General features: G+C 52.1%; 2 protein-coding genes across 12 annotated transcripts in view; one reads left to right on the top strand and one right to left on the bottom strand.

The window, feature by feature from the left end:
- The window catches only part of CFAP92 (cilia and flagella associated protein 92 (putative)), a 107,485-nt gene that overhangs the window by 7,079 nt on the left and 74,298 nt on the right, over positions 1-26,108 (top strand). The window lies entirely within an intron of this gene.
- The window catches only part of EFCC1 (EF-hand and coiled-coil domain containing 1), a 30,173-nt gene continuing 15,043 nt past the window's right edge, over positions 10,979-26,108 (bottom strand). Inside the window, 7 exon segments of the mRNA XM_032458760.1 lie at positions 10,979-13,676; positions 14,433-14,502; positions 16,024-16,164; positions 17,344-17,509; positions 18,544-18,609; positions 18,611-18,701; positions 20,524-20,681. Coding sequence (XP_032314651.1) covers positions 13,540-13,676; positions 14,433-14,502; positions 16,024-16,164; positions 17,344-17,509; positions 18,544-18,609; positions 18,611-18,701; positions 20,524-20,681 — 829 coding nt within the window. The 3' untranslated portion in view covers positions 10,979-13,539.

The following is a 26,108-nucleotide window of genomic DNA, read 5'->3' as shown; positions in this document are numbered from 1 at the left end:
GTGGGGTGGGAGCAATTTCAGGTCAGCCTGAATTTCAGGTCTGGCCATGATTTTGTGGCCAGAAAGTGAGAGAGGTCATTAGTTCAGATTTCCTAAAAAGCATTTTTAAGAAGTTGCAGACCATTTGAACAATCCCACAGGAGCCTTTCTAGAAAAAGGCAAAAGGAGAGTGGTGGACCTGAGGGCTGCCCACCAGTATTCTGTTCTCCTATTTTTCCCAAAACGTGGTAGAATTCCTGCCCCACCCCCGCCCCTCCTGCCTCTTCCCCCTCCCCCCGGGCCACCTTCAGGGCCTGCAGCCAGTGTAGCTGCCCAGGGCCCACTCAGAAAGGCCCTGGGCTTGGGGTTTGGTGCCCTGCCGCCGTGGTCCTGAAATTTGTGGTCTTCGTACCTTTGCGTTGTTTGTGAGTGAGGTCCAGTGGGCCCAGGGGCGTGCACCAGGGCCTGGGAGCCTGGGCTACACACTCCACTTCCCGACACCTCCCGACTCCTGGCTGCCTGCTCCCCTGGTCCTCTAGCCCCCAGCCTGCCCTTGACCAGCAGGCATCAGTCTGCAGCTGGTGGCAGAGGGTCCCTCAGGCCTGCCCTCTTCCCCCAGGTTCTTTTGAGTGTTCCTTCAGTGGGCTGCAAGCTGTGGAGGTCCTGTCCTCCTTCCAACCTGCTGGTGATGACTGTCTGGCCTCCGATGGTTACTGGTTAATATACCTAAACACCCGCTAAAATACTCCACAGTTACCCTTTGTTCTCATTAGGAAATGTATCTGTTATCTGTGGCTGCTGCGTAACAAATCATTCCCCAAACTAGCAGCTTAAAACAATAACATGCATTCATTGATTATCTCACAGTTTCTGTGGATCAAGTTCTTGTGTGTGGCTTAGCAGGGCAGCTTGGGTTCTGGGCACTGCAGGCAGGATCCCAACCAGGGCTACACTCAGGCTTGACCAGGGCTAGAAGACATGTGAGATGTGAGCTAGAAGGCTTCTGAGATGTGAGCCAGGCTGTTGGCTGGAGGCCTTGGTTCCTCACTGGCTATTGCCGGGGGACACTGGTCGCCTGTCGCAGGACCTTTCCCACAGGGTGCCTGAGTGTCCTCCAGTGTGGAGAGTGAGGGGGCAGCCCGGGCCGTCCATGACCTGGTGTCCCAGTCAGCGGCAGTTCCATCCTCTGTTAGAGGTGAGTGTCCAGGTGTGACGCACAGGCAGAGGGAAGGGCATTTGGATTTGTATCTCAGAGGGAGAGCGTCGGAGACTTGTAGATGTTTTAACAGGAGATTTTCAAATTCATGTAGTTGCAAGGCCTGTATCTGGAAGGCGCTACAGCTTGGCGAGGCATCTCCCAAGGGAGTGATTGGTTAATGGAGCTCGCAGGAGCCTCCAGGGACAGGAAACTTCGGGGTCCGGGCCGTGACGGATTCTCAGGCCTAGTGTCAGGGAGGGCCTGCTTTTGGTGAGGGTTGCTCAGGAATTGTGCACTTACCCTGCTTCCGACTGAAGGAAATCCTGTTTCCTGTGATGTAAGCTGCTCCTTTTCCCCCTGGAGGCGTCACCCCAGCCTTCAGCTCAGCAAAGGTGGCCCATCTTCCTGTGCAGTCGTGCCCGCTGACCCCTTCCTGTCAGTGACCTCTGGCCTTGATGCTCATGGGAGGCCCTGGCTGCTTACTGTGGTGACAGGCTGGTCGAGTGGTCATGAGTGTGGCTTGGGTCCTGGCTCAGCCATTGGGTTGCGTGGCCGTGGGCCGGGGTGGGGGGAGCATCCTCATCAGTCGAGGGGGAGGTGGGAGGAAACCTCATGCCTGGTTTCTGTTGGTCACAGACCCAGCCCTTCTCTAGGGAAGTCCACGGTCCTCTCAGGACCTCTGCTCCTGAGGCCTCGGGCCAGGGCGGAGCATCAGGCTGGTGCTTAGGTGACATCCAAGTTCAAGGTCTTGAACTGAGGTCCCAGCCTCTCCCCCCTGGGTAGAAGGGAAGGCCACCAGGCTGCAGGTCAGCAAGGCTTAGGGTCCAGGGAGTGCCCGACACCGAGGCCGACTCTCTGCAAAGACGGCTGAGAGGCCTCCTGTACCCACTCTCCCCCTTTTTAAAAAAATAGACTTGACTTTTTAGAGAAGTTTTAGGTTTACAGCAAAATCGGGTGGAAAGCACAGAATTCCCCTGTGCCCCCTGCCCCGGCCTCCCCGGCTGTGAACACCCTCACCCGACGGCGCACTTGTTATAACTGATGAACCTGCGTGGACACGACACTGTCACCCAGAGTCCACAGCTCCCCCGAGGGGTCAGTCTTCGGGTTGTACGTCCCCGGGTTTGTAGCTTTTGACCCCCACCTCTGGCACCCACCAGTCTTCTCTGTAGCTGCGAGTCTGGGGGGCTAGGGTTTGTGTGTGATTCTGCATGTAAGTGAGGCCATGCGGTTTCTGTCTTTTCCTCATCTGGCTTATTTCACTTCGCATAGTTGTCGCAATGACAGGATTTCATTCTCTTTCTTTATGGCTGAAAAAATGTACAACACATAATAGAATCACATCTTCTTTATCCGTACGTTCATCACTGGACGCCAAGCTGTGCCCACATCCTGGCTGTTGTAAGTAACTCTGCGTGAACATGGGGGTGCGAGTGTCTTTATGATTCTCTGTATTTACCTGTCTGTCTCTCCAGTTTGGGGGAGACCTGTTTGCCCTGTGATCTCATTTCTCTGAATTAAAAGAGCTGGTTTTTCAGTTTATGCAGCTTTTCACTTGTTGTTAGGATAGAGTGATTATACACTAGACTGGAAACTGCAGCCCTTCCTTCCTTCCTTTCTTCCTTCCTTAATATAGATGATGACAGATTTATTTTCCTACAAAGAATCCATTAGAATCATATAGCAGTGGTTCCCATTCACCTAATTATATGTATTATTTGTTATATTCATTCATTTCTTTTACATCCCATGTATAAGGGAAATCATGCAGTATTTGTCTTTCTCTGATTCATTTCACTAGGCATAGTAACCTCCAGGTCCATCCATATTGTTGCAAATCGTAAAATTTCATTCTTTATGTATGAGTAATATTCCTGTGTGTGTATGTGTCACATCTTTTTTATCCATTCATCCGCTGATAGGCACTTAGGCTGCTTCCATGTCTTGACTTGTAAATAATGAACATTGAGGTGATTGTATCTTTTTGAATTAGTGCTTTCATTTGCTCTGGATATATACCCGGGAGTGGAATTGCTGGATCATGTGGTGGCTCTGTTTTTAGTCTGAGGAAACTCCGTACTGTTCTCCTCAATGGCTGCACCAATTTGAATTCCTGCCAACGGTGCAGGAGGGTTCCCCATTCCCCGCATCGTCGCCAGCATTTGTTGTTTGTGGTCATTCTGATGATGGCCATTCTGAGGTGATGCCTCACTGTGGTTTTGACTTACATTTCTCTGATTAATGACGCTGAACATCTTTTCACACTCCTGTTGGCCATCTGTGTGTTGTCTTTGGGAAAATGTCTGTTCAGGTCTTTTGTGCATTTTTAGTTAGATTGTTTTTTGTATTGAGTTGTGTGAGCTGTTAATATATTTTTGATACTAACCCTTATTGGTCGTGTCATTTGCAAATATTTCCTCCTGTTCAGTAGGTTGATGGTTTCCTTTGCTGTGCAAAAGCTTTTAAAGTTTAATTAGGTCTCATTTGTTTGTTTTTGCTTTTGTTTCATTTGCCTTAGGAGACAGAGCTAGAAAAATATTGATACGATTTATGTCAAAGACTATTCTGCCTATGTTTTCTTCTAGGAGTTTTACGGTTTTTGGTCTTAACGCTTAGGTCTTCAACCCGTTTGAGTTTATTTTTGTAGGCGGTGTGAGAAGATGGTCTAATTCTTTAACATGTAGCTGTCCAGTTTTCCTAGTACCACTTATTTAAAAAAATTTTTTATTGAAGTACAGTCAGCTTACAATGTTGTGTCAAATTCTGGTGCACAGCGTAACGATTCAGTCATACATATACATACATACATTCGTTTTCATAGTCTTTTTCATTATAGGCGACTACAAGATATTGAGTATAGTTCCCTGTGCTGTGCAGTAGAAACTTGTTCTTCTTGTTCTTGTTTTTTGAGGATTCTCCTTGTATTTTCAGTGTAAGAGAGATTCTGCCAAAGTTCAGTGAGTGTTCTGTGGGAGCTGTTCCACCTGTAGATGTAGTTTTTGTTGTATTCGTGGGAGAGGGTGAGCACTGCGTCCTTCTGCTCTGCCGTCTTGGCAGTGCCCCGGCACCTCTCTTATTTATTTATTTATTTATTTTTCAATTTTTCAGTTTTATTAGGTAGAATTGTTATAGTTTGCACATGCACAATATAGTGCATGTAAATACATATACACAATATACTGCACATTGTTTTTGCACATACGCGCACTGATCATTGTTTCCAAGAACAGTTTAGAGCTTTAGCTTTTTAAACTTACATAGTTACCAAAGGGATAAAGCCAACCACAAAATAAGAATCAACAGAATGCTGTAATCTAATCATATAGGACAGTCAAATGTGCTTACACATATTCAAGAGGTCAGTCATCTAAGTCATAAATAGTAAGTAGTTCATTTGTGTCCTTTTTTTTTTAGATTGTGCATATAAATGAGATCATATGGTATTTTTCTCTTTTTGGCTGACTTCAGTTAGAATGACAATGTCCAGGTCCATCCATGTTGTGGCAGATGGCATTATTTTATTCCTTTTTATGGCTGAGCAGTATTCCATTGTATTAATAACCACAGCTTCTCTATCCAGTCATCTGTCGATGGGCATTTAGGCTGTTTCCGTGTCTTGACTATTGTAAATAGTGCTGCTGTGAACATTGGGGTGCAGGTGTCATTTTGAATTTTATTTTTCTATGGGTACTTGCCCAGGAGTGGGATTGCTGGATCACAAGGGAAGTCTATTTTTAATTTTTTAAGGAACCTCCATACTGTCCTCCGTAGTGGCTGCACCAATTTACATTCCCACCAGCAGTGTAGGAGGGTTCCCTTTTCTCCACACCCTCTCCAACATCTATCATTTGTAGACTTCAGTGATGGCCATTCTGACTGGTGTGAGGTGATACCTCATTGTAGTTTTGATCTGCATTTCTCTGACAATTAGCAATATTGAGCATTTTTTCATGTGCCTGTTAGCCATTTGTATGTCTTCATTGGAGAATTGCTTGTTTAGGTCTTCTGCCTCATTTTGGATTGGGTTGCTTGTTTTTTGATACTAAGGTGTATGAGCTGTTTGTATATTTTGGAAATCAATCCCTTGTCGGTTGCATCATTTGCAAATATTTTCTCCCATTCTGTAGGCTGTCTTTTCTTTTGTTGATGGTATCCTTAGTTGTGCAAAAGCTTTTAAGTTTAATTAGATCCCATTTGTTTGCTTTTGCTTTTATTTTTATTACTCCAGGAGCTGGCTCAAAAAATACGTTGCTGTGATTTATGTTAAAGAGTGTTCTGCCTGTGTTTTCCTTTAAGAGTTTTGTAGTATCTGGTCTTACACTAAGTCTTTAATCCATTTTGGGTTTATTTTTGTACGTGGTGTTAGAGAGTGTTCTAATTTCAGTCTTTTACAGGTAGCTGTCCAGTTTTCCCAGCACCACTTATTGGAGAGACCATCTTTTCTCCAATGTGTATACTTGCCTCCTTTGTCGTAGATTAATTGACCATACCTGTGTGGGTTTATTTCTGGACTTTCTATCCTGTTCCGTTGATCTGTGTGTCTGTTTTTGTGCCAGCACCATGCTGTTTTGCTTTGTAGCTTTGTAGTAGAGTCTGCAGTCAGGGAGCATGATTCCCCCAGCTCCATCCTTCTTTTTCAAGATTGTTTTGACTATTCGGGGTCTTCCGTGTTTCCACAAATTTTAACACGTTTTGTTCCAGTTCTGTGAAGAATGTCATTGGTCATTTGACAGGGAATTGCATTGAATCTGTAGATTGCCTTGGGCAGAATGGCCATTTTAACAATATTAATTCTTCCACTTCAAGAACATGGTGTATCTTTCCATTTGCTCACGCCGTCTTCAGTTCTTCTCCATCAGCGACGTACGGTTTCGGAGTGCAGGCCTTCGCCTCCTTGGGCAGGTCTGTTCCTAGGTATTTTATTCTTTCGGCTGTGGTGGTGAATAGTATCATTTCCTTGATTTCCCTTTCAGCTGTTTTGTTGTAAGTGGATAGAAACGCAGCTGATTTGTGTGTCTTAATTTTGTGTCCTGCGGCTTTATTGATGAGCTTCTGCAGGGTCTTCAGGCTTTCTGTGCATAGCGTCATGTCATCTGCAAACGGGGACAGTTCACGTCTTCTTTTCCAGTTTGGATTCCTTTAATTTCTTTGTCTTCTTTGACTGCTGTGGTCAGAACTTCCAAAACTGTGTTGGAAAAAAGTGGCGAGAGTGGGCATCCTCGTCGGGTTCCTGATCTTAGAGGAAATGCTTTCAGCTTTTCCCATTAAGTGTGATGTTAGCTGTGAGTTTGTCACATGTGGCCTTTGTTATGCTGAGGTATGTTCCCTCTGTGCCCACTTTCTGGAGAGTTTTTATTGTAAATGGATGTTGAATTTTTTCAAGAGTTTTTTCTGCATCTGTTGAGATGATCATATGGTTTTCATTCTTCAGTTTGTTAGTGTGGTGCGTCACATTGACTGATTTGCAGATACTGAAAAATCCCTGTGTCCCTGGGGTGAATCCCCCTTGATCATGCTGCATGGTCCTTGTAGTGCATTGTTGTGGCTGATTGGCTAGAATTTTGTTGAGGATTTTTGCATCTGCATTCGTAAGTGAAACTGGCATGTAATTTTCTTTTTCTGTGATATCTTTGTTTGGTTTTGGGATCAGGGTGATGGTGGCCTCATAGAATGAGTTTGAAAGTGTTCCTTCCTCTGCAATTTTTTGGGATAGTTTCAGAAAGATAGACCTTAACTCGTCTCTAAATGTTTGCTAGAATTCACCTGTGAAGCCGCCTGGTCCTGGACTTTCGTTTGTCGGGAGGTTTTTAATTAGTGATTCAGTTTCATCACTGATAATTGGTCTGTTCGTATTTTCTGTTTCTTCCTGGTTCTGTTTTGGGAGATGGTAAATTTCTAGGATTTTGTCATTTCTTCTGGGTTGTCCATCTTATTGGCCATTTGCTTCTATAGCTGTTCATAGTAATCTCTCACGGTCCTTTGTGTTTCTGTGATGTTGGCTGTCACTTCTCTTTTCATTCCTAATTTTATTGATTTGGACCCCCCTCTTTTTTTTTTTTATTAGGCTGAAAGTTTATCGATTTTGCTTATATTTTCAAAGAACCAGCTCTTAACTTTCACTGATCTTTTCTATTTAGCCTCTATTTCATGGATTTCTGCTCTGATCTTTGACTTCCTTCTATTTTTAGGTTTTGCGTGTTCCGTCTTTTCTAGTGCCTTTAGGTGTAAGGTTAGGTTGTTTGCGATTTCTCTGACGTCCTGAGGGAGGTTTGTAGCGCTGTCGGCATCCCCTTTAGACTGCTTCTGCTGTGTCCCATCGGTTTTGGGTCTCTGTGTTTCGTTTTTGTCTCCAGATATTTTTTAATTTCTTCTTTGATTTTTTTTTTTGATGATCCATTGGTTTAACAGCATGTTGTTTAGCCTCCACATGTTTGTGTTTTTTATTTTTTTTTTCTTTCCTTTGTTTGACTTTTGAAGTACAGTCAGGTTACAGTGTTGCGTCAACTTCTGGCGCAGGGCAGCAGTGCTTCAGTCGCGCGTGGGCGTGCGTGCGCTCGTTTCCACTTCCTTTTTCGTTACAGTTTACTACAAGATCCTGAGTGTAGTTCCCTGCGCTCTACAGTAGGACCGTGTTTATCTATTTTACATACAGTGGTGTGTATCTGCGAATCTCGAACTCCCAGTTTATCCCTTCCCACCCCCTTTCCCCTCGGGAACCGTAAGTTTGTTTTCTGTGAGTCTGTCTCTGTTTTGTAGATAAGCTTATGTGTGTCATTTTTTAAAGTTTCCACATATGAGTAACATACAGTATTTCTCTTTCTGGCTGACTTCACTTAGAATGACAGTCTCCAGGTCCATCCATGTTGCTGCAAATGGCATTATTTTATTCTTTAGTTTATCACAGAGTAGTATTCCACTGTATAAATATACCACAGCTTCTTTATCCAGTCATCTGTCAGTGGACATTTAGGCTGTTTCCATGTCCTGGCTGTTCTATACAGTGCTGCTGTGAACATTGGGCTACATGTATCTTTTTGAATTAAGGTTCCCTCTGGATATGTGCCCAGGAGTGGGATTGCTGGATCCTACTGGCAAGTCTATTTTTAGTTTTTTGAGGAATCTACACACTGTTTTCCGTAATGGCTGCACCAAACTGCATTCCCACCAGCAGTGTGGGAGGGTTCCCGTTTTGCCACGCCCGCTCCAGCTTTAATCGTTCATGGACTTTTGAATGGTGGTCATTCTGATTGATGTGAGGTGATACCTTATTACAGTTTTGATTTATGTTTCTCTGATAATTAGTGATATTGAGCATTTTTTCATGTGCCTCTTGGCCACTTGTATGTCTACTTGAAGAATTGCTTGTTTAGGTCTTCTGACCATTTTTGGATTGGGTTGTTTGGTTTTTTCGTTACTAAGTTGTATGAGCGTTTATATATTCTGGATATTAAGCCCTTGTCAGGTGCGTCATTTACAAATGTTTTCTCGCATTTTGTAGGTTGTCTTTTTGTTCTGTTTATGGTTTCCTTTGCTGTGCAAGAGCTTGTAAGTTTAATTAGGTCCCATTTGTTTATTTTTCCTTTTACTTCTATTGCCTGGGTACACTGTCCTAGGAGATCATTGCTGAGATTTATGTCACAGAATGTTTTGCCTGTGTTTTCTTTAAGAGGTTTATAGTTTTTTGTCTTATATTTAAGTCTTTAAGCCATTTTGAGTTTATTTTTGTGTATGGAGTGAGGGAGTGTTCTAGCTTCATTGATTTACATGCAGCTGTCCAGTTTTCCCAACGCCACTTGCTAAAGAGACTGTATTTTCTCCATCATATATTCTTGCCTCTTTTGTTGAAGATTAATTGACTATATAGGTCGGTGGGTTTATTTCTTGGCTCTCTTTTCTGTTCCATTGATCTGTATGTCTCTTTTTATGCCAGTACCGTGCTGTTTTGATTCCTGTAGCTCTGTAGTGCTGTCTGAAGTCTGGGAGGGCAGTGCCTCCAGCTTCATTCTTTTTCTTCAGTATTGCTTTGGCAATTCTTGGTCTTTTGTGATTCCATATAAATTTTAGGATTATTTGTTCTAGTTCTGTGAAAAAATGTCCTGGATAATTTGATAGGGATTGGATTAAGTCTATAGATTGCTTTGGGTAGTAATTTTAACAATATTAATTCTCCCAATCCAAGAGCATGGGATATCTTTCCATTTCTTTAAATAATCTTTAATTTCCTTAATCAGTGTTTTGTAGTTCTCCTTATATAAATCTTTCACTTCCTTGGCCAGATTTATCCCTAAGTTGTTTTTTTTTTGGATGCAATTTTAAAAGGGATTTTTTTGAACTTTTCTGGTGTTTCATTGTTAGTATAAAGATTAACACAACTGATTTCTGAACGTTAATCTTGTATCCTGCTACGTTGCCAGATTCTTTTATCTGCTCTAGTAGTTTTTGTGTGGAGCCTTTAGGGTTTTTTATATGTAATATCATGCCATCCACATACAGTGACAGTTTTACCTAATTTCTTTTTCTTGTCCCCTTGGCTAGGACTTCCAATCCTACGTTGAATAGAAGTGGTGAGAGTGGGCATCCTTGTCTTGTTCCAGATTTTATCAGGATGGCTTTCAACTTTTCATCATTGAGTACGATGCTGGCTGTGGGTCTGTCATAAATGGCTTTTATCATGTTGAGATCTGTTCCCTCTGTACTCTCTTTGGCGAGAGTTTTTATCATGAATGGCTGTTTGATTTTGTCCAGTGCTTTTTCTCCATCTGTTGAGCTGACCATGTGGTTTTTGTCCTCTAGTTGATGTGGTGTATCACATTGATTGATTTATGTATGTTGAACCATCCTTGTGTTCCTGGGATGAATCCAGTTTGATCATAGTGTATGATCTTTTTAAGTGTGTTGTTGGATTCTGTTCGCTAATGTTTTGTTGAGATTTTTTGTGTCTATATTCAATTTTTTTTTCTTGTTGTTAATTCTAGTCTCATAGTGTTGTGGTTGGAAAAGATGCTTGATATGATGTAAGTTTTCTTAAATTTACTGAGGCTTGTTTTGTGGACTAGCATGTCATATATCCTGGAAAATGTTCCATGTGCACTTGAAAAGAATGTGTATTTTGCTTTTGGATGGAATGTTCTACATGTATATCCACTTAGTCTAATATGTCATTTAAGGCTAGTGTTTCACTGTTGATTTTTCTGTCTGGGTGATCTGTCCATTGATGTAAGAGGGTGTTAAAGCCCCCAGTATTACTGTGTCAATTTCTCTTTTTATGTCAGTATTTGCTTTATGTATTTAGGTGCTTATATATTTATTATAATTGTTAAATCTTCTTGGATTGATTCCCTGGATGTGTAACGTCCCTCTTTGTCTCTTGTAATCTTTGCTTCAAAGTCTGTTTGTCTGGTATAAACATTGCTGCCCCAGCTTTCTTCTGATTTCCATTTGCATGGAGTACTTTTTCCATCCTGTCACTTTCAGTCTGTTTGTGTCTTGAGATCTGAAGTGGGTCTCTTGTAGACAGTGTTTATCTGTGGGCCTTGCTTTTGTATCCGTTCAGCCACTCTGTCTTCTGATTGGACCGTTTCGTCCATTTACATTTGAAGTAACTTTGACAAGTATGCATTTATTGCCATTTTAAAATTGTTTTGGGGTTTTTGTGGTTTTGTCCCTCCTCCTCTTGTTCTCTTCTCTTGTGATATGATGACTATCTTTAGTGTTATGTTTGGATTCCCTTCCCTTTGTTCCAGGTTCTCAAAAGTATTATTTTAATTGATATAAATACTGAATTTCTTTTGTGTGTGTGTGTGTGTGTGTGTGTGTGTGTGTGTGTGTATAAAATAGAGTTTTGGTTTGTGGTCACCGTGAGGTTTATGTATAGCAATCTATCTATCTGTCTGAGTATTTTAAATTGCTGATCTCTTAATTTCAAACGCATTTTTAAGCCCCTGCAGTTTTACTCCCCTCCCCTCACGATTACTCTGTTTGACGTCGTGCTTTACATCTTTTTGTGTGTCCTGAGCCACCTGTTGTGGACATGGGTGATTTTCACTCCTTTGTCTTTAGCCGTCCTGCTGGCTTTGGACGTGGCTGGCTTACCGGCTTCCCTGTGTGTTTGCCTTTACCGCTGAGCTCTTCCTTCCATAATTTTCATGTTTCTAGTTGCCTTTTCTTTTTTGCTTGAAGAAGTCCCTTTAACGTTTCTCGTAAAGCCGTTTTGGTGGCGCTGACCTCTTGGCTTCTGCTTGTCTATAAAGCTTTCAGTCTCTCCATCAGGTCTGAGCAAGAAGAGCCTTACTGGGTAGGGTGTTCTTGGTTCCAGGTTCTTCCCTCCCATCACTTTAAATATATCATGCCACTCCTCTGGCCTGCAGAGTCTCTGCTGAAAAGCCAGCTGACAGCCTTATGGGCGTTCCCTCGTGTGTTACTTGTTGCTTTTCTGCTTCTGTTTTTAGTATTCTTGCTTTATCTATAATTTTTGCCATTTTAATGACTGTGTCTTGGTGTGGTCCTCTTTGGGCGATCCTGTCTAGGGCTCTGGGATGAGAGTGGAGGAGATGTGGGCCAGAGTGCTTCCCTCCCTCTCTGCTCCTCCCTGCGGGCTGAAGGCAGGCGCGGCGCGGGTGCGGTGACTTCCGCCACGTGAAGGACGACAGCACCCTAGGCATGGCAGAGCGGCAAGGTGGAGGGACCCTGGGTCCGGGGGGACCACACGGAGCAGAGCTGCTCTGCTTACTGGGGCCACTCACCTCGGGTCCGTTAGAGGAGAGAAGTAACGTTCTGTTCTGTTTGACCCAGAGAATCTGGGGACCTCTTCTGTCAGGGCGGCTTAGCCTGTACCATAACTAACCCAGCCCCCAAGCCCCCGGTAAGCCCTGGGCCTCCTAGGCAGAGACAGCTGGCGGTGGTAGGAAGTGTGTGAGGTGTGGGCTCGGAAGACAGGCCTCCCTCCAGGCGTGGATGCTAATTTGTTGTGTGACGCTGGGGAGCTCACCCGGCCTCTTCAGGCCCCTCCAAGCCCTAGTCCTCCTCGTAACTTGCCTCCAGGGATATGAGGGGCGACCGTGAACCTTCGGTTGTCAGGCAGCGGTCAGAGCTTTTTATTAGGAAGCTCCTGAGGATGGAACCCTCTGCCTGTCTGCAGACGCCAGGGGGCCAGAGCAGGGGCCGCTGCAGGAACGTCTCTTCTGGCCTCTTCTACTTTTTAAATTAACGTGCAGTGAGGTTGACTTTTTGGAAAGGAACCTCAGTTCCAAGAATCCTAACACAGTGTAGACTCACGTGGCCAGACACGAGGCGAGGCGGTGTCTGTGGGCCGTCCCCGCGGCCTCTGCCCAGGAGCGCCCGCTGGTCCCGGGCTCCCCCGGTCCTCCCTCCCTGGCGGCCGCCTTCTGTGTCCCCACGGCTCCGGCTTGAGCCCCCGGGAGACCCCTTGTCCCCACCCCCTGCAGCTGCCTCATCCACCCTCCCCGAGGCAGGTCAGAGCCCCCCATGGCCCCCACTGCGCGGGGTCCAGTCCAGGTCTCGCCCGTCACCAAGGCCCCGGGGCCTGCCCCCGCTCCCCGCCGGCGCCGGCCCTCACCCTGCCGCGGCCGTGCGTTGTGCCCCTGGGCCCACAGAGCCCTCTGGGCGGGACTCCTGCAGGCTCCGCTGCCCTGGTTAGCGCTGCTTGCACCCCTCCGCTCCGCCCTGCCAGCGTGTCCTCCTCTCCTGGGAGGGCGTGAGGAGGTGAGTCCCGGTGCCTCCTGTTGCTCAGGACAGAGGGGCTCTGGGTCCTGCATTGCTGGGGGTCCTTTATGGGACCACACCCCTGTTCTTGGGGTTACCTCACTTTAAATGCCCTTCCCTCTTCTTGGCCCGTCTGCATCCTACCGCTCTTCTAGAGCTGGTTCAAGGCCAGCCTCCACCAGGAAGCCTGCAGTGGTCACTCACTCCTCCCTTGGAGTTCCCCTGCTCTGCCTGGTCTCCAGCATTCTAGGGCTTGGATAGGTTCCCCAGTGGGCTGGTGGGGTGCAGAGTCCCTGCAACAGGCACACCGCGGGGAGGAAGGGCACAGTGCTGGGAAGGGAGCCCAGGGAAGGGATTCTGGGCAGAACCAGGCAGAAAAGTGGGCACCTCTGATCCAGGGGCAGAGGAGGCAGCAGCAGGTACAGGCTGATCCAGCAGCTGCAGGGCAACGTGGACCCTGGCAGCAGGAATGCAGGGGCTCTCAGGGAATCCAGGAGGAGCCCGAGGAGAAGGGATGGCTGCCCGTCTCTGAGCTTGGGCCTGTCTTAGAAGGCGCAGTGCCTCCAGGGTTCTGAGGATGTGATGATGATCAGGCTGATCTTGGAGGCTGGTCTGATGATGGCCAGGCCGGGCCAGTGACCTCAGCAGGAGATGAGGAGGGAGTTGGTGAGTGCAGGAGCTACAGAGGCTGGTGCCGAGGGCTCTCTGCGCAGGAGCTCACAGCCAGCCAGAGCCTGGTGCAGGGCATCCAGGATGGCCGAGGGCGCAGACATCTCCTCTGGAGAGAGAGTGGGCGGGAGGGTGGGTCAGTCTGCTCACTCTGGCCCTCAGAGCCACTCCCCTCCTCCCCGGTCCCTCCCCAGCCCTGTCCAGCCATCTCCCCCTCCCCCTCCCCCTCCTCTCCCATTGAGGACCCCAGGGAAGGGGGCTTCTAGGACCATCAGAGCACTGGACATACGGAGCCCTGCCCAGTGGTGCCTGGTGAGGCCGGCGAGCAAAGGCTCATCACGTCGGCCCCCCCTTAGCCTGTGAGACCCTTTTGGGCAAGAGCGGCCTTACTCCCTTGCTTTCATGGGCGTGAGCTGGCACTGATGAAATTCTGCTGCCCTGAACTTTGTCTGAACAACGGGGCCACGTGGCTTCGTGTTCCCTGAGGTCCGAGGCCTCGAGGGCGGCCGGCTGTTGGTCTGTCTGTGCCTCAGTTTCCCCATCTGTGGAATGCGTGTGATAACAGCACCACTTCTGTGGTAAGCCCAGGGACTGTGGGCAAGTCTGAACTGCCAGCAGGGAAACACCTGGCTCCCTTGGGGTCCGGCCACACTGGCTTCCGTTGGGCCCCTTCCCTGGGGTGTCTGCCCCCTGCTCTCGTCACATAGCACCTTCAACTTTCCGAAGCCTGTGCCTGACGGTACCCTTTGCAGGTGGGCAGGGCAGGGGACAGGCGGTGTTTTGCAGACTTAAGACAGAGTTGCTTGGTCAGGATGCCCTCCAGCTGCTGCCCAGGCTCTGGGAGATGGAGGGGCAGATCTCCTACCGTGTGCAGGGTCCCCGCAGGTGTCCAGCGTGCTCAGCAGGATCTTCCCCAGGGCTCTTTTCGATATGTTCTTAAAGAGAAATGGAGACAGGGCTGGACCAGGCCGTGGCTGCTGTGTCCTTGGTCGGCAGGGAGGCTGGGTAGCCCCTACAGGCTTCTCTGTGGCTCCTTGGGAGCAGATGGCTTCCCCGCTGTCCACGGTCCCTTCCTGGCCCCCACCCCTAGGCTGGCTCCACTGCTCTAGGTGGGTGATGGAGCTGTGGGCAGGACCCATTTCATCAAGGATTACGTACTTGTGGGTTAACTGTCTGTGTGCCCAAGTAGGCACTTGGGAAGTGACCGTGAATACAGAGCTTTTTTACAGGTTGGCTCCTTTAACCCCTGCAACAGCTTATTTATTCTCATCTTCACCAGTGAAAAAAGCAATGCTGAGAAAGAATGGGAAATCTGCCCAGAGCCCCCCAGCTGGGGGTGGGGGAAGCCCCAGTATTTGCCCCCAGGCTGCCCGGTGGGGCTGTGTTTCCTGCCCGCCCTGCCCGCAGGGCGCGGCTGCCACTTGGCGCTCCCCCAGGCTGCGTCACACTGCTGGGCCTCCGTAGCCCTGTGTCCTGGGCAGCCTCATGTGTAGGCAAGAGCCCACTTCAATCCCTGAAGACCTGGGTTCAAATCGGGCCTCCACCCCCAGTGCTGGGCAGTCCTGGCTGAGTTTATGTCTAAGATGTGTTTTAATGTTTTGCTGGTGCTGTTTAGGACTACAGTTGACTTCTATGTTATGAACTTTTTAAAATAAGGCTCCTTGCCAAGGAATCACAACACTGTGCCTCTAGAGTCTCTTGGGGATTCTGTGTGGATAAATTTGATACACAATTACTGGTTGATTTGTCTGTTCCTTTCTAGTCCATACACTTTTCTTCTTCTTGCCTTACTGCTTAGGCTAGAATGTCCAGGTGGCACGAGCAGTGATGACAGGCATGCTGGTCTTGGTTCTGGTTTTTAAAAGGAGTCCTTCGAACATTTCGTCAGTAAGTGTGAGGTCTGTGAGAGGTGGCTGGCTGGGACTTCTGATCTGATTAAGGAAGATCCCCATTGTTCTTAATTTGCTGAGAGGTTTTATAATTTAAAAGGTGACTGTTACTGACTTTTCACTTATTGAGATGAATACATGTTTTTTCTCCTTTAATCTGCAATGTGGTGTATTATGTTAATGGATATTTGATCTTGAATGATCTTTAAGTTCCTGGGATAAATCCAGCTTGGCCACATTGGATTGCTTTAAATGCTGCCCGATTTGGTTTGCTAATATCTTATTTAATATTTTTGCATCTATATTTAAATGTGACATTAGCTTATTGTTTTCCTTTCTTGTATTTATCGTGCTCTGGTTTTGAGGTCATAGTTAGATTAGCTTCATAAAATGAATTAGATTAGCTTCTTCTTGATTGGCTCCCCTGCGCCTCCATTTCTGTATCTGAAAAGTGGAGCTGTAACACCTGCCCACATAGGGGAAGCTCAGAGCCAGTGCCCAACACAGGCCAGGCTCCTTCCTGAGTGCCCCCACCCCTCCCGGTGGTGCCAGCTCCTGCGAGCCTACCAGGTGGCGGAGCCTCTGCAGGAGCTGCAGCACGTCCGCCAGCTTCTCCTCCAGCAGGGACAGCCGCACCCTCTCCGTCTCCACCATCTGCAGCTCCAGCCTCAGCTGCTCGTTCTCCTCCACCTGCCGCTGCAGCTCTGCCTGGGGGACCGATGGGGCTTAGTGCCTGCCCTCTGCCCCGTGCTCAGAGCACCACCCCCAGGCAGGACCCACGGCCTGCCTTTACCCTCTCACAGGGGTCATCTCATCAGTCCCCCAAGCCTGCCAGGGGGCTGGGCAGATAGAACCCCGTCCTCCCAGGGATGGCACCAAGGCCCGGAGAAGCTGAATGCCTGGCCTGAGGCTGCACAGAGTGAGGCTGCTGTAAGGATACACATGTTCCCTCTTCTAGTGGGAGGCCTCCCATCTCTTCTCTAACCATCTGCTTTCTTTGCTATTTTTTTTTTTTTTTTTTTTTTTTGGTTGCAAGCAACAGAAACCGATCTGGCTAGTTAAAACAGAAAAGGGCATTTGCTGGTGGTCTACTCCAGGGTTCACAGAAGGGACTGGCAGCTGGAGAACCTCAGGGATGGGGCAGCAGTTGGGGGTGAGGCAGGAGAAACATCTTGAGCCCCTTGTCCAGGGGCCACAGCTGAGAACACTCCAGCCATTCCCCCTTCCCTCAAGATGGAGAGCCCCAGGAGAGGGGGCCAGCTGGCCCAGCCTGAGTCACGGACCCACCCCTGGCCAGGGGACACTGACTCTGAGATCCCACCAAAATACCAGGGGGTAGATGCTGGGAGGTTCACAAAATCTTGCATGGCCACCTGCCTTCTAGAGCAGGCTTGAGAGGGGTGAGGCAGCCCTCATTCTTGGCCCCAATGGAGGGAGAGGCAGCTGAAGGGGTGGTGTCCTTAGGCACTTGGGTCCACTCTGGGCCTCGGGCAGGAGAGAGAAGGTGCCGTGCCTAGAGCTGTCTCTGGCCCTGCATTCCCTTCCCCAGCCACATGGAGCAAGCACCTCGAGAAATACAAGCAGGTGGAGATAATCTAATCTGAGTCCCTGGATCCAGCCGTGCCTGAAGCTCATCTTAGCTGTTCTTCTGAAACTGTCCTCCCAGCTCCGTGTTCTAATAAGTTCCCATCTTGCACTCGAGCTAATCTGAGGTGGATCTTTTAACTTGCAACCAAAATATTCTTCATCAAATCTAAATCCTCTCCTCTCTGAGTCTTGGTTTACCCATCTGTGAAAAGGGCACAGGGCTTGGCTGAGATCCTTTTCTTTCCACCTGTGAGAGATGCTAGCATTGGTCCAGCTCTTGGCCTCTGGGGCTCAGCTGACCTCCTTCCCAGGTGTCCCCAGGGTCTTCCGACTGCAGCCCTGGGTGTCCAGCTGCTCCACCAGCATGGCAACGCGGGCCTCCAGCTCCCCCAGGGTGCGGGCGTGGTCGGCACTGCCAAAGTGGTGGAAGTAAGTCATGAGCTTCTTGGCCATCTGGTCATCACACCTACAGCGGAGGAGAGCACCAACACTGGGGAGCTGCTTCCCCGAGTCTGTCTCACCCGAGAGCCAAGTGAGGCCGCGACGCCACCTGCTCACGCCTTCCGCGGCTCTCCGCCCCATCAGAGCAAAAGCCAGAGGCTTCCCTGACCTCACTGCCACCCGTCTCTCCTCATTCTACTCTGGCCACAGCAGCTTCCTTGCTGCCCCTCCAGCGTGCCTCAGGGCCTTTGCACTTGCTGTTCCCTCTGCCTGGAATGCTCTTCCTCATTCGCTTCAGGTCTCTGCTTAAACAGCACCTTCTCAGAGGCCTTCCCAACATGTCCCGCACCTGCCCCTCTCTCTTCCTCACATTTGTCACCACTCACTAGAACAGAGGCCCCAGGGCAGAGGGCCTCTGTCTTGTTCATCACTGTTTTCCAGGTGGCTAGGCACATAGTAGGTGTTTGATACATGCTTGTTGGTGTCAAGGGTTGGTGGTAACAGTGGTCCCGGGAAATTAACAGAACTTTAAAATGAGAAGTCAGTGTCACCCCCAGTGGTGCACCTGCTGTGACTGGGCACCCACGGGGCGTTTTACATCCTCGGTGGCAAATCCTCACAAATCCTCTGCCAGACATGTGTTACTGTTCCATGTTAGAGGTAGGAAGACTGAGGCTCAGAAGTCGGGAGACGTGACTGAGGTGCGCCAGGTGTCGGATCAGGAAAGGGGCTGACGTGTCTGGGGGTCACGCTAGAGCTCGGGGGCAAGTCTGGGACAGCGGCGAAGGGAGTGAGTGAGAATTGATGGGACGAGACCACCACGGCCTGTGCCTTTGAAAACGCTCTCATTTCACCCGCACACGTGCTGGGGGCAGTCTTACCGCCTCCACCAATGGGTGAGGGGTCAGAGCATTGCAAGGCGGACTGAATCAGGAGGCCAGCCTCCCAAGTTCAAGTTCTGTTGTGTACGGAGGGGCCACCCTGGGCTTCCAGGACGACTGTGCGAGCCCCCAGCCCAGGGCGTCTGGTCCTGGGCGCTCCCCAACCCCGCACACGTACCCCTTCCCGCAGCCGGAGAGGCCGGCCAGCAGGGTCGTGACCTCGGCCGGTGGCCTCTGCTCTTCCCTGCCACTTGTGGTCGTTGTCCTCCTCGTCAGAGGCGGCCTGGCCCTCCACCGAGCGGAACAGCTGCTCGTCCACCACCGGAGAAGCACGTGCTGCGGGGACGTGGGGCAACGGGAGGGGAAGCAGGTAGAGGGGAGAGGCCTGGGGGCTCTCCACCCCCTGACCAGGGAGGTGAGGCCCCCAGGGCTGGTGCAGCCCCGCCCATGCGCCTGGCCGGGAGCCCCTCCCTGGGTCTTACAGGGGACAGTGGGAGTGAGGAGCCCTCCTTTTTTCTGCTAAGATGACGCAAGAAGCCAGGGCCCGTCTGTGCCCCCAGAGGGCGCGCTGTTTCCCGTTGGGGACATGGTGATCCCAGCCAGGGAGGCCAAGGCCCTCTCGCGAGGGCTGGGGTCGGGGCTCTGCAGGGCACAGGCGAGACCACCTTCAACTCTCAGGGACTGCCTGCCTCTGACACCTGGGGACCTGGGGCAGCGGGTGTCGCGTGTGTGACTCTGTGTGGCCCCTGATGGGCTGTGCCTCATTACAGCCCTCTGGCTGGACTGTGTCAGCAACCCCGGGATCCATCACGCACACTGGATGTGGGGTCCCGGGCAGCCCTGACTCTTCTTGGGGAGCCCTCCCCCTCCCCCGACTGCACCCCAGCTTGGGGACGCAAGTCCGGCCAGGCCGGTCAGAGCGCAGACCACCAGCCACGTGGCTGTTCAGGCAGGATGTGAGCCAGGGAGTCAGGCCAGAATCTGACCCCACTTCCAGGGAGGGCAGTGCCTCTGCCCCCAGCCCGGGACCTGGAGGGCGTGGGTCTGAGCTCCTGGGCTGTCTTGTCAGTTGTTGGGGGCACCTTCTATGAAACGGGGCTGGGGAGGTGGGGCTCTGCTGACCCCTGCTGTGCTGGACCCCTGCTTGGCTTCGTGTGCATCATGTGAACCAGCAAGTTCCCTTTAATTAGAGCCAGTTCGGGCCGAATGGCCTGCCCCTCGTGGACAGTGTCCTGACTGGCGCAGCTATGTCAGCCTCGCCCCTCCCCGCACCCGCCCCACACACAGCAGCTGCCGGGGGGGGGGGGCCTGGGTGTCTGGAGCGTAGGAGACTCCTGGGTGATCCTGGCCAGCTGGCGGGTTTGGGAACACCTGGCTCAGGTATCCTGATGTTGGACATGCAGCTGGGTAGGCGCAAGGCCCTTCTGTTTTTCTCTCAGTAAAAGGTGTCCCAGACCCAGCGGAACCAGGGGTGGGTGACTGGTCCGTGACTCTGTGACTGAGGAAGTGTTTCCTGTATTGAGTTTGTTCCCATTTGGGGATTCTTTTTCAGACATTTGGGATGTTTTCCTTTTCTGACGCTGTGTGTAGTGTCACGGATGCCAGTCGTCCGGGTACCTGAGGCAGGGGCAGGCTAGGGGCTCTGAGGGTGGGAGGGATGGCGCCCCACTGCACGCCTGCCTGGGGCTGAGCCGGGAGAGCCCTGGGCACCAGCTCAGACAGCTTCTCTCTCCTTTTGTCCTCATTCTTCAGCCCCACCCGGCCCAGGTTCTTAAGATGACAGGCCTCTCTGTGGTCATCTTGAGAGGTGACCATCTAGTCCCTGCTTATACCCCTCTGATGACGGGGAGCTTAGCCCACCCCAGCTCCCTGGCTGCCCATCCCATCCCGGCATGGGACTAGACAGCAGATAGATTTTCCCCACACTGAGCCGGAAGCTGCTTCCTGGAACCTGCCCTCCTTGCTGGGTGTCTGCTCTCAGGCCTGAGGAAAGGGCCCGTGGGGGCTCGAGAGGCCCACCCTCAGCAGGTAGAGGATAGGCTTCTGTATGAGGCCGGACGGCAGCATCAGTGCAGACAGGACCCCGGGAGCAGGGCTGGGTGCATCCTGGTCAGTTGTGAGCCAGGCAGCCAGCCTGGGTGTGTGTGCAGAGACAAACCTTCATCCAGGGGTCTGCTCCCGGAGTTGCTGTCTGAGCCCCAGGCTCCCTCTGGAGGAGGGTCTGGGTCTCTGGTCTCACCATCCTCAGGTCCACTGGTCTTGGCTTCTGGCTCTGGGCTGGCTCGTGGTGAGGCAGGGAGCTGGGTGCCCTCTGACCTGTAGGTGGGGGAAGACACAGGTGTTGAGGGGGTGGGGCTCAGCCAGTTTCTGGCAGGAGAGTGTGGATGTGGCCCTGCTGTCCTGCACCCCTTACTCTGCATAGGTAAGCTGTCTTTGTCATGCCTGAGGAGACCCTGGGTCGTGTTTGTGGCTGACCCTATGGGCTCCCTGCCCAAAGGCCAGCATGGTGCAGTCAGCCTTCCATGATGCACAGCCACCCAGCCTCCCTTCCAGCTAAGATGTGGGCTTGTAACCAGTTGTAGCCAATGGGACTAAAGGCAAGCTCTTCTGAGGAGCCTCTGCACCCAGGAGGGCTGGGCAGGAGTGCTTGGTTCTAACCTTTGCGCTGCCAACAGGAACTGGCAGTGGGACTTGGGCCCCATTTTGCAGGTGGGTCCCTGGAGTGGACAGCTTCTGAGATCCTCCCAGCTCAGCTTGGGTTCTCATGATCCGGCCTGTGCAAGGTTGGCTAGGCACTCTGCTGGCTGTGTGAGGTCAGGGAGACCACAGCAGAGTGACTGGGACCCGGGAAGGAGGTGCCTTGGGGAGGCCAGGCAGGTGTGGGCACCCAGGGTTTGTCAGGTGGACTCAACACCCAGAGGACTGTCTGCTGGGCCAAACAGGAGGTCTGCAAGGTTGCACTTGAGGCCCGGGGTGGGCCATCGGCCACCTGGGGCCATCCAGTACCCCCTCCCCAATGGTGACAGCTCCCCGGTTGTCACTCAGTTATCTCACCTGCTCGCCCACCCCGCCCCTGCTGCTGCTGCTGATCAGCTCAGAGGAGGGCAGGGCATGTGGCTCCTCCCCCATATCAGCATAATCCCACCCCTGGCTACTGTGATTGGCTAGGGGCTGCACAGGTAGCCACTGAAGTGCAAGGATCAGCCAGTTATGGGAAACCCAGGCAGCCTCTCCTGTGGCCCGCTTGCCCCACCCTGGTGTTGAACGTGGGTGCTGTGGGGAGATGTGACAGCCATTGGGGACTTTTGGGGGGTAGCTGCCTGGAGATACTGGGGGCCACGGATAGAGCCTAAAGATGATGGCAGTAGAAACAGGTCCTTAGTAACATTATTTGAGTCGCTGGATCAGGCTCTGCCTGAAGCCAGAGCTAAGCCTAAACTTTTGTGTTTTATGAGCCAGTAACTCTGACTGATAAAGTCCTGCATTCAGGCTCCCCCAGTGCAAGCTGAGAATGTGAAACCCGGGTAGGGATTCTCGGTTCAATGAGAAACCATGTGACTAAGCTTAGGTCATATCATTTGAGGTCTATGAGCCCAGAGGCTCAGACCACAGCCAGGAGAAGAGAAGACACAGGGGTACAGGGTCACGGTCTCCAGCACTCAAAGGTGCAGGCCAGTAGGCTTTATGTGGCCCCAGAGGGCAGTGCCTTACCAGGATGAGGTCGGGGGGAGCAGAGATGAGAGCTGGAGCATCAAGGGAGGCAGGTTTAGCTTACATTGGGGAAACCCCCTTGTAAGGACCGCTGGCTGGGAGTGGGATGGGTGCCTCGAAAGGTGCTGAGCTTCCTGGTGGAGGGGGTACTGAGCTAATAAGCAGGGAAGGGACTTTAACGGGTGAGATTTTGCAGAGTCAAACTCGACAATATCCAGGTCTTCCCGATAGAGGAGAAGCTTCCTGTTTCTTTCCCTTAAATTATGTAAGGGCTTCAACAAGCAAACTGAGATGGAGAGACAGCCCTTACTTGAGTTTCCTCACCCAGGCTGACTCAGGGAGACCGGACCCCCGCACCCGCCGCACCCCTAGCCGCTGGAGTCTGAGAAGCCTCACAGCTTCCTGCGTCAGCACAACAATAAGCCTTTCAGACCGCTTGCTCAGCGCCAGGCACCGTTCTAGGCTTTAAACCTTTGCTCGCAGCGCCCTACGAGGCAGGTAGCATCATCACTCCCTTTCTGTTAGAGTAACGGGCCCAAGGCGCACAGCTCGGAAATGCAAGGGCTGGGCCTGCACTCGGGCCGCGGGCTCCAGGCCCGCACCACAGGCCCCGCCAGGCGGGGGGCAAGCCTGGAGTAGCCTGGCCCAGCCGCTGTCCTCATTCGGTCACCACAGGTCACAGGCTGTGAGGTCGGGAAGAGGAAGCCAGTGGGACTAGAGTTCAGAGAGCAGGACAGATGAGGACACACTTTGGAATTTTCCAAGGAAAGAAACGTGGCCACAGAGAGACAGAGTGGGATGTGCCACTGTCGTCCACAACTGGGCTTTAGCTGAGGGATGGACGCCCCTCTCTGTCTGCTGGGTCCGTCTGCAGAAGCATTCGTGGGACCACACAAACAAGCTGTAACATCTCCCTTCACTTTAAAACAAACCAAAAAACCCTGTCACTGTTCGGCTCCCTGCCCCACCACCCCCTTCTCTGCCCACTTGGCTCCACGCCGCCCCACTGCGCAGCCGGACCCGCGGAGAAGGGCTGAGTGCCACGTCACTCCCGCGCTGGGACGCCTCCCCACGGCTTCTGGGAGGCGGTTCATCCCTCCCTGGCACCATCTCCTCTGCTTTCTAGATCCCCCACTTCATCGTGACCCTAAACCCCGGCGTGCCCTTGGGCTCTGTCAGAGGCCCTCTTTTCACTGCACGCACTGACCCTGAGGGTCTCTGCCAGCGCTGTGGCTTCTAGTGCGGATAGCTTGCACCTGAGCCTGCCCTCTGGCCTCTGAGGTCCAGTTTCCTAACAAGGTCCCCGGCACAGCTCCTGCCTCAGCACCTCCACTGGGATGTCCCCCAGGCAGCCTCGTCTGCCACCACCTGCTGCTCCCACTTCCCCTGGTGAAGAGCGCCGTGACCTGCTTGGCCGTCCATGGAGTGCAGATGGCCGTTGGGTTTGACCACCTGGAGGTCAGATGGGGGCTCAGGGTCTGACCCGCCGCTCAGTTCCGCCCCAGCGCCCAGCCCAGGCGTGCCGCGGCGAGGCTGCCTGGCCGAGGGCTGTGGCACAGGTGCTGCTCTGTGGCACCTTCCACGCCTGAGTCTGTGCAGGCAGGGAGAGGACGAGGGGGAAGGGCTGCAGCCCCTGCCCACGGGGGTTCTCTGGTAGAGGCATGGGACCGTCAGGCACGGAGAGCAGAGGGAGCCCTCACTCTTCAGGGCCATGCCCTCTGGACGCAGCGTGGGACCTCACGCAGACAAGGAGGGCCCTGAGTCTGCAGAGCTGGGAAGGCGTCCTGGAGGAGGCAGGACTTAGGGTTGAGCAGAATGAAAGGCTTGGGTGGGGAAAAAGATGGCAGGTGTTTGGGGACAGATGGCGGGGGAGGGAGGCAGCAGGGCCAGAGCAGAGGACTCACAGAGTGGCCGGATGGCTGAACAAGGCGGGAGAAAGGGTGAGACAGCCCCCAGGCACCCTGCTCTGGGTGGGGCCTCAGAGCTGGTGGGGGCAGCACAGGGGTCTGGCCCCCGGGCCGCCCTCAGCACAGCCTGACCTCGCCCCATGTCCGTGTCCCGCCTCCCCGGCGTGGAAGGCCCCATGCCACTCCATCTCAGAGGTGATTGGAGCGGGGCAGGCGTGCGCGTGTCAGATTGCCTCGTGCGGAGCTGCTGGTTTTTACCGCCTTTGACCTGCAGGAGGCACTCGAGAGCAGTTCAGTCTAATAGAGCCCATCTGTGTAATATTTCTTGACTGACTGCAGACCCTCCCTTCAGGAGTCTGTGAGAGGCTTTGCTAGAATATTCTGGGCCTAGAGATCGGACAGCTGCGGCCCTGGGACTGGACCACCCAGCCCAGTGGTTGAACGAGGGTTTCCCAGAAGAACAGGTCCCCTGGGGTTGGCTCTGGGGGGAGATGGAGCTGCCTGTGGCCTCGCTGCGAAGGCCCCCCCGCCTGACTCACAGCTCCAGCCCCCTTGAAGGCTCCAGCCCCGAAGGCACAGAGCTGACCCTGCAAACCCGTTAAGTGTGTCTTTGTCTCCCCGCCCACCCCAAGGCCGTGGCGACTTGCTGTCATGGCCATTTTCTGGAAGACAGCTCTGACCTGCTCCAGAGCCTTCTGTGTCTTCCCATGAATGCCCAGAAAAATCCAAGTCCCCAGTATCACAGCCCCTTCACAAGGGAGTTTCTGACCTGGACCCCCCCTCCAGCCTCTCCGCTGGAGACGACCCTGGGGCGGCCCAGCCAGACCCACTGAGCTTCTGGTATGTGGCCCTCCGGGGCTCTGCACGTGGTAACCACAGCCGTCCCCTTACTGTGCGCTGGACGCTGCTGTGTTAACGCCAGACTCTCCTACTCTGCCCACAACCCTAAGAAAGGCTTATCCTTATTCCTCCCAGTTCACAGATGAGGAGACTGAGGTGCAGAGCTGGAGTGACTTCCACACAGACCCCTCGGCCTGCAGAGTGCACCCCCACCCCCACCTGCTAGTTCTGCCTGGAAACCCTGCTGGTGCTTCTCTCCCCGGCCTTGACGCAAGTGTCACTTCCTCTTAGAACTCGCCTCCCCTACCTGTGCTGGGTCCCTCCTGTCCGACGGTGTTTCCTGGAGGGCATCTAGCCCAGTTTGGAGTGTCCCCGTGAAGGTTTGTTGAATGAATAGATGACGGAATGGTTAAATGACACCACTGGCAGCAGGTGCCGGCAGGTGAGGAAGAGGGAGGGCAGGTGAGGCTGGGACGAGCCCAGAGCCCCGGTGGGTGTACCAGTCCCCCCCGTGCCCTCTGCTCTTGGGCTGTTTCAGAAGGACAGGGCAGCACTAGCTCTGGAGCCACAAGTCCCAGCCTCATCCCTTCCCCGACCCCCTGCCCACCCCGCCGAGCGGTGGCCCCCCCAGACTGCAGACACCTTGGGTCACGGGCTCTTCTGTTTGCTGACATAGATTCCCCTTGATAGGAAGCATTATCGCCAGGAGTAAAAAGCCAGTGTCTCTGGTTGTAAAGAGAAAGTCACCAGAAAAACACGAGAAGCACACGAACAGCCAGTCCTAGTGAGATCTTGATTTCTGTCTGCCTCTAAGCCAGGCTGTTCTTGCTTCGTTAAAAAGAGACCTTGGCATTGTTGAGGGGAGTTGGAAACTGACCAGTTCCAGTCCAGGGCCTGAGATAAGCAGGACTGAAAGGGCCGGCGGGGGCCTCCCTGGGCTGCAACCCCACCTTCACTCCCTGCTGCACCTCAGGGCCTCTCTCCTTGGGAGCCTTGGAGGGGCTGGGGTGGCGGGGGGCTGCTGGGACCTCCAGAGATGCCTGTCACTCCACAGGCTTTGCTGGAGCACCTCCCTCTCAGCTCCAGGCTGTTCTGGGGAAGGGGGGCCTTCGGCTGCCCACTGTCCCCTCGTGCCCTCTCGTTTAGACAGACCCGCGTCCTTCTGTCGGCTGGGTGTCCCCTCCAGCTGGCCACATCTGTGCACCGCCCAGAGCCCAGGGTGAGCCTCTGATGTCTTCCTCCTGCTGGAGGCCAGTGGCCACATCCGGCCCCCAGCCCAGCGGCT

This window comes from Camelus ferus, chromosome 17 (genome assembly GCF_009834535.1).
Source record: "Camelus ferus isolate YT-003-E chromosome 17, BCGSAC_Cfer_1.0, whole genome shotgun sequence".
Classification (NCBI taxonomy): domain Eukaryota; kingdom Metazoa; phylum Chordata; class Mammalia; order Artiodactyla; family Camelidae; genus Camelus; species Camelus ferus.
Note: the sequence above shows the minus strand (reverse complement) of the source record. Positions and strands in the feature narration are given on the sequence as shown.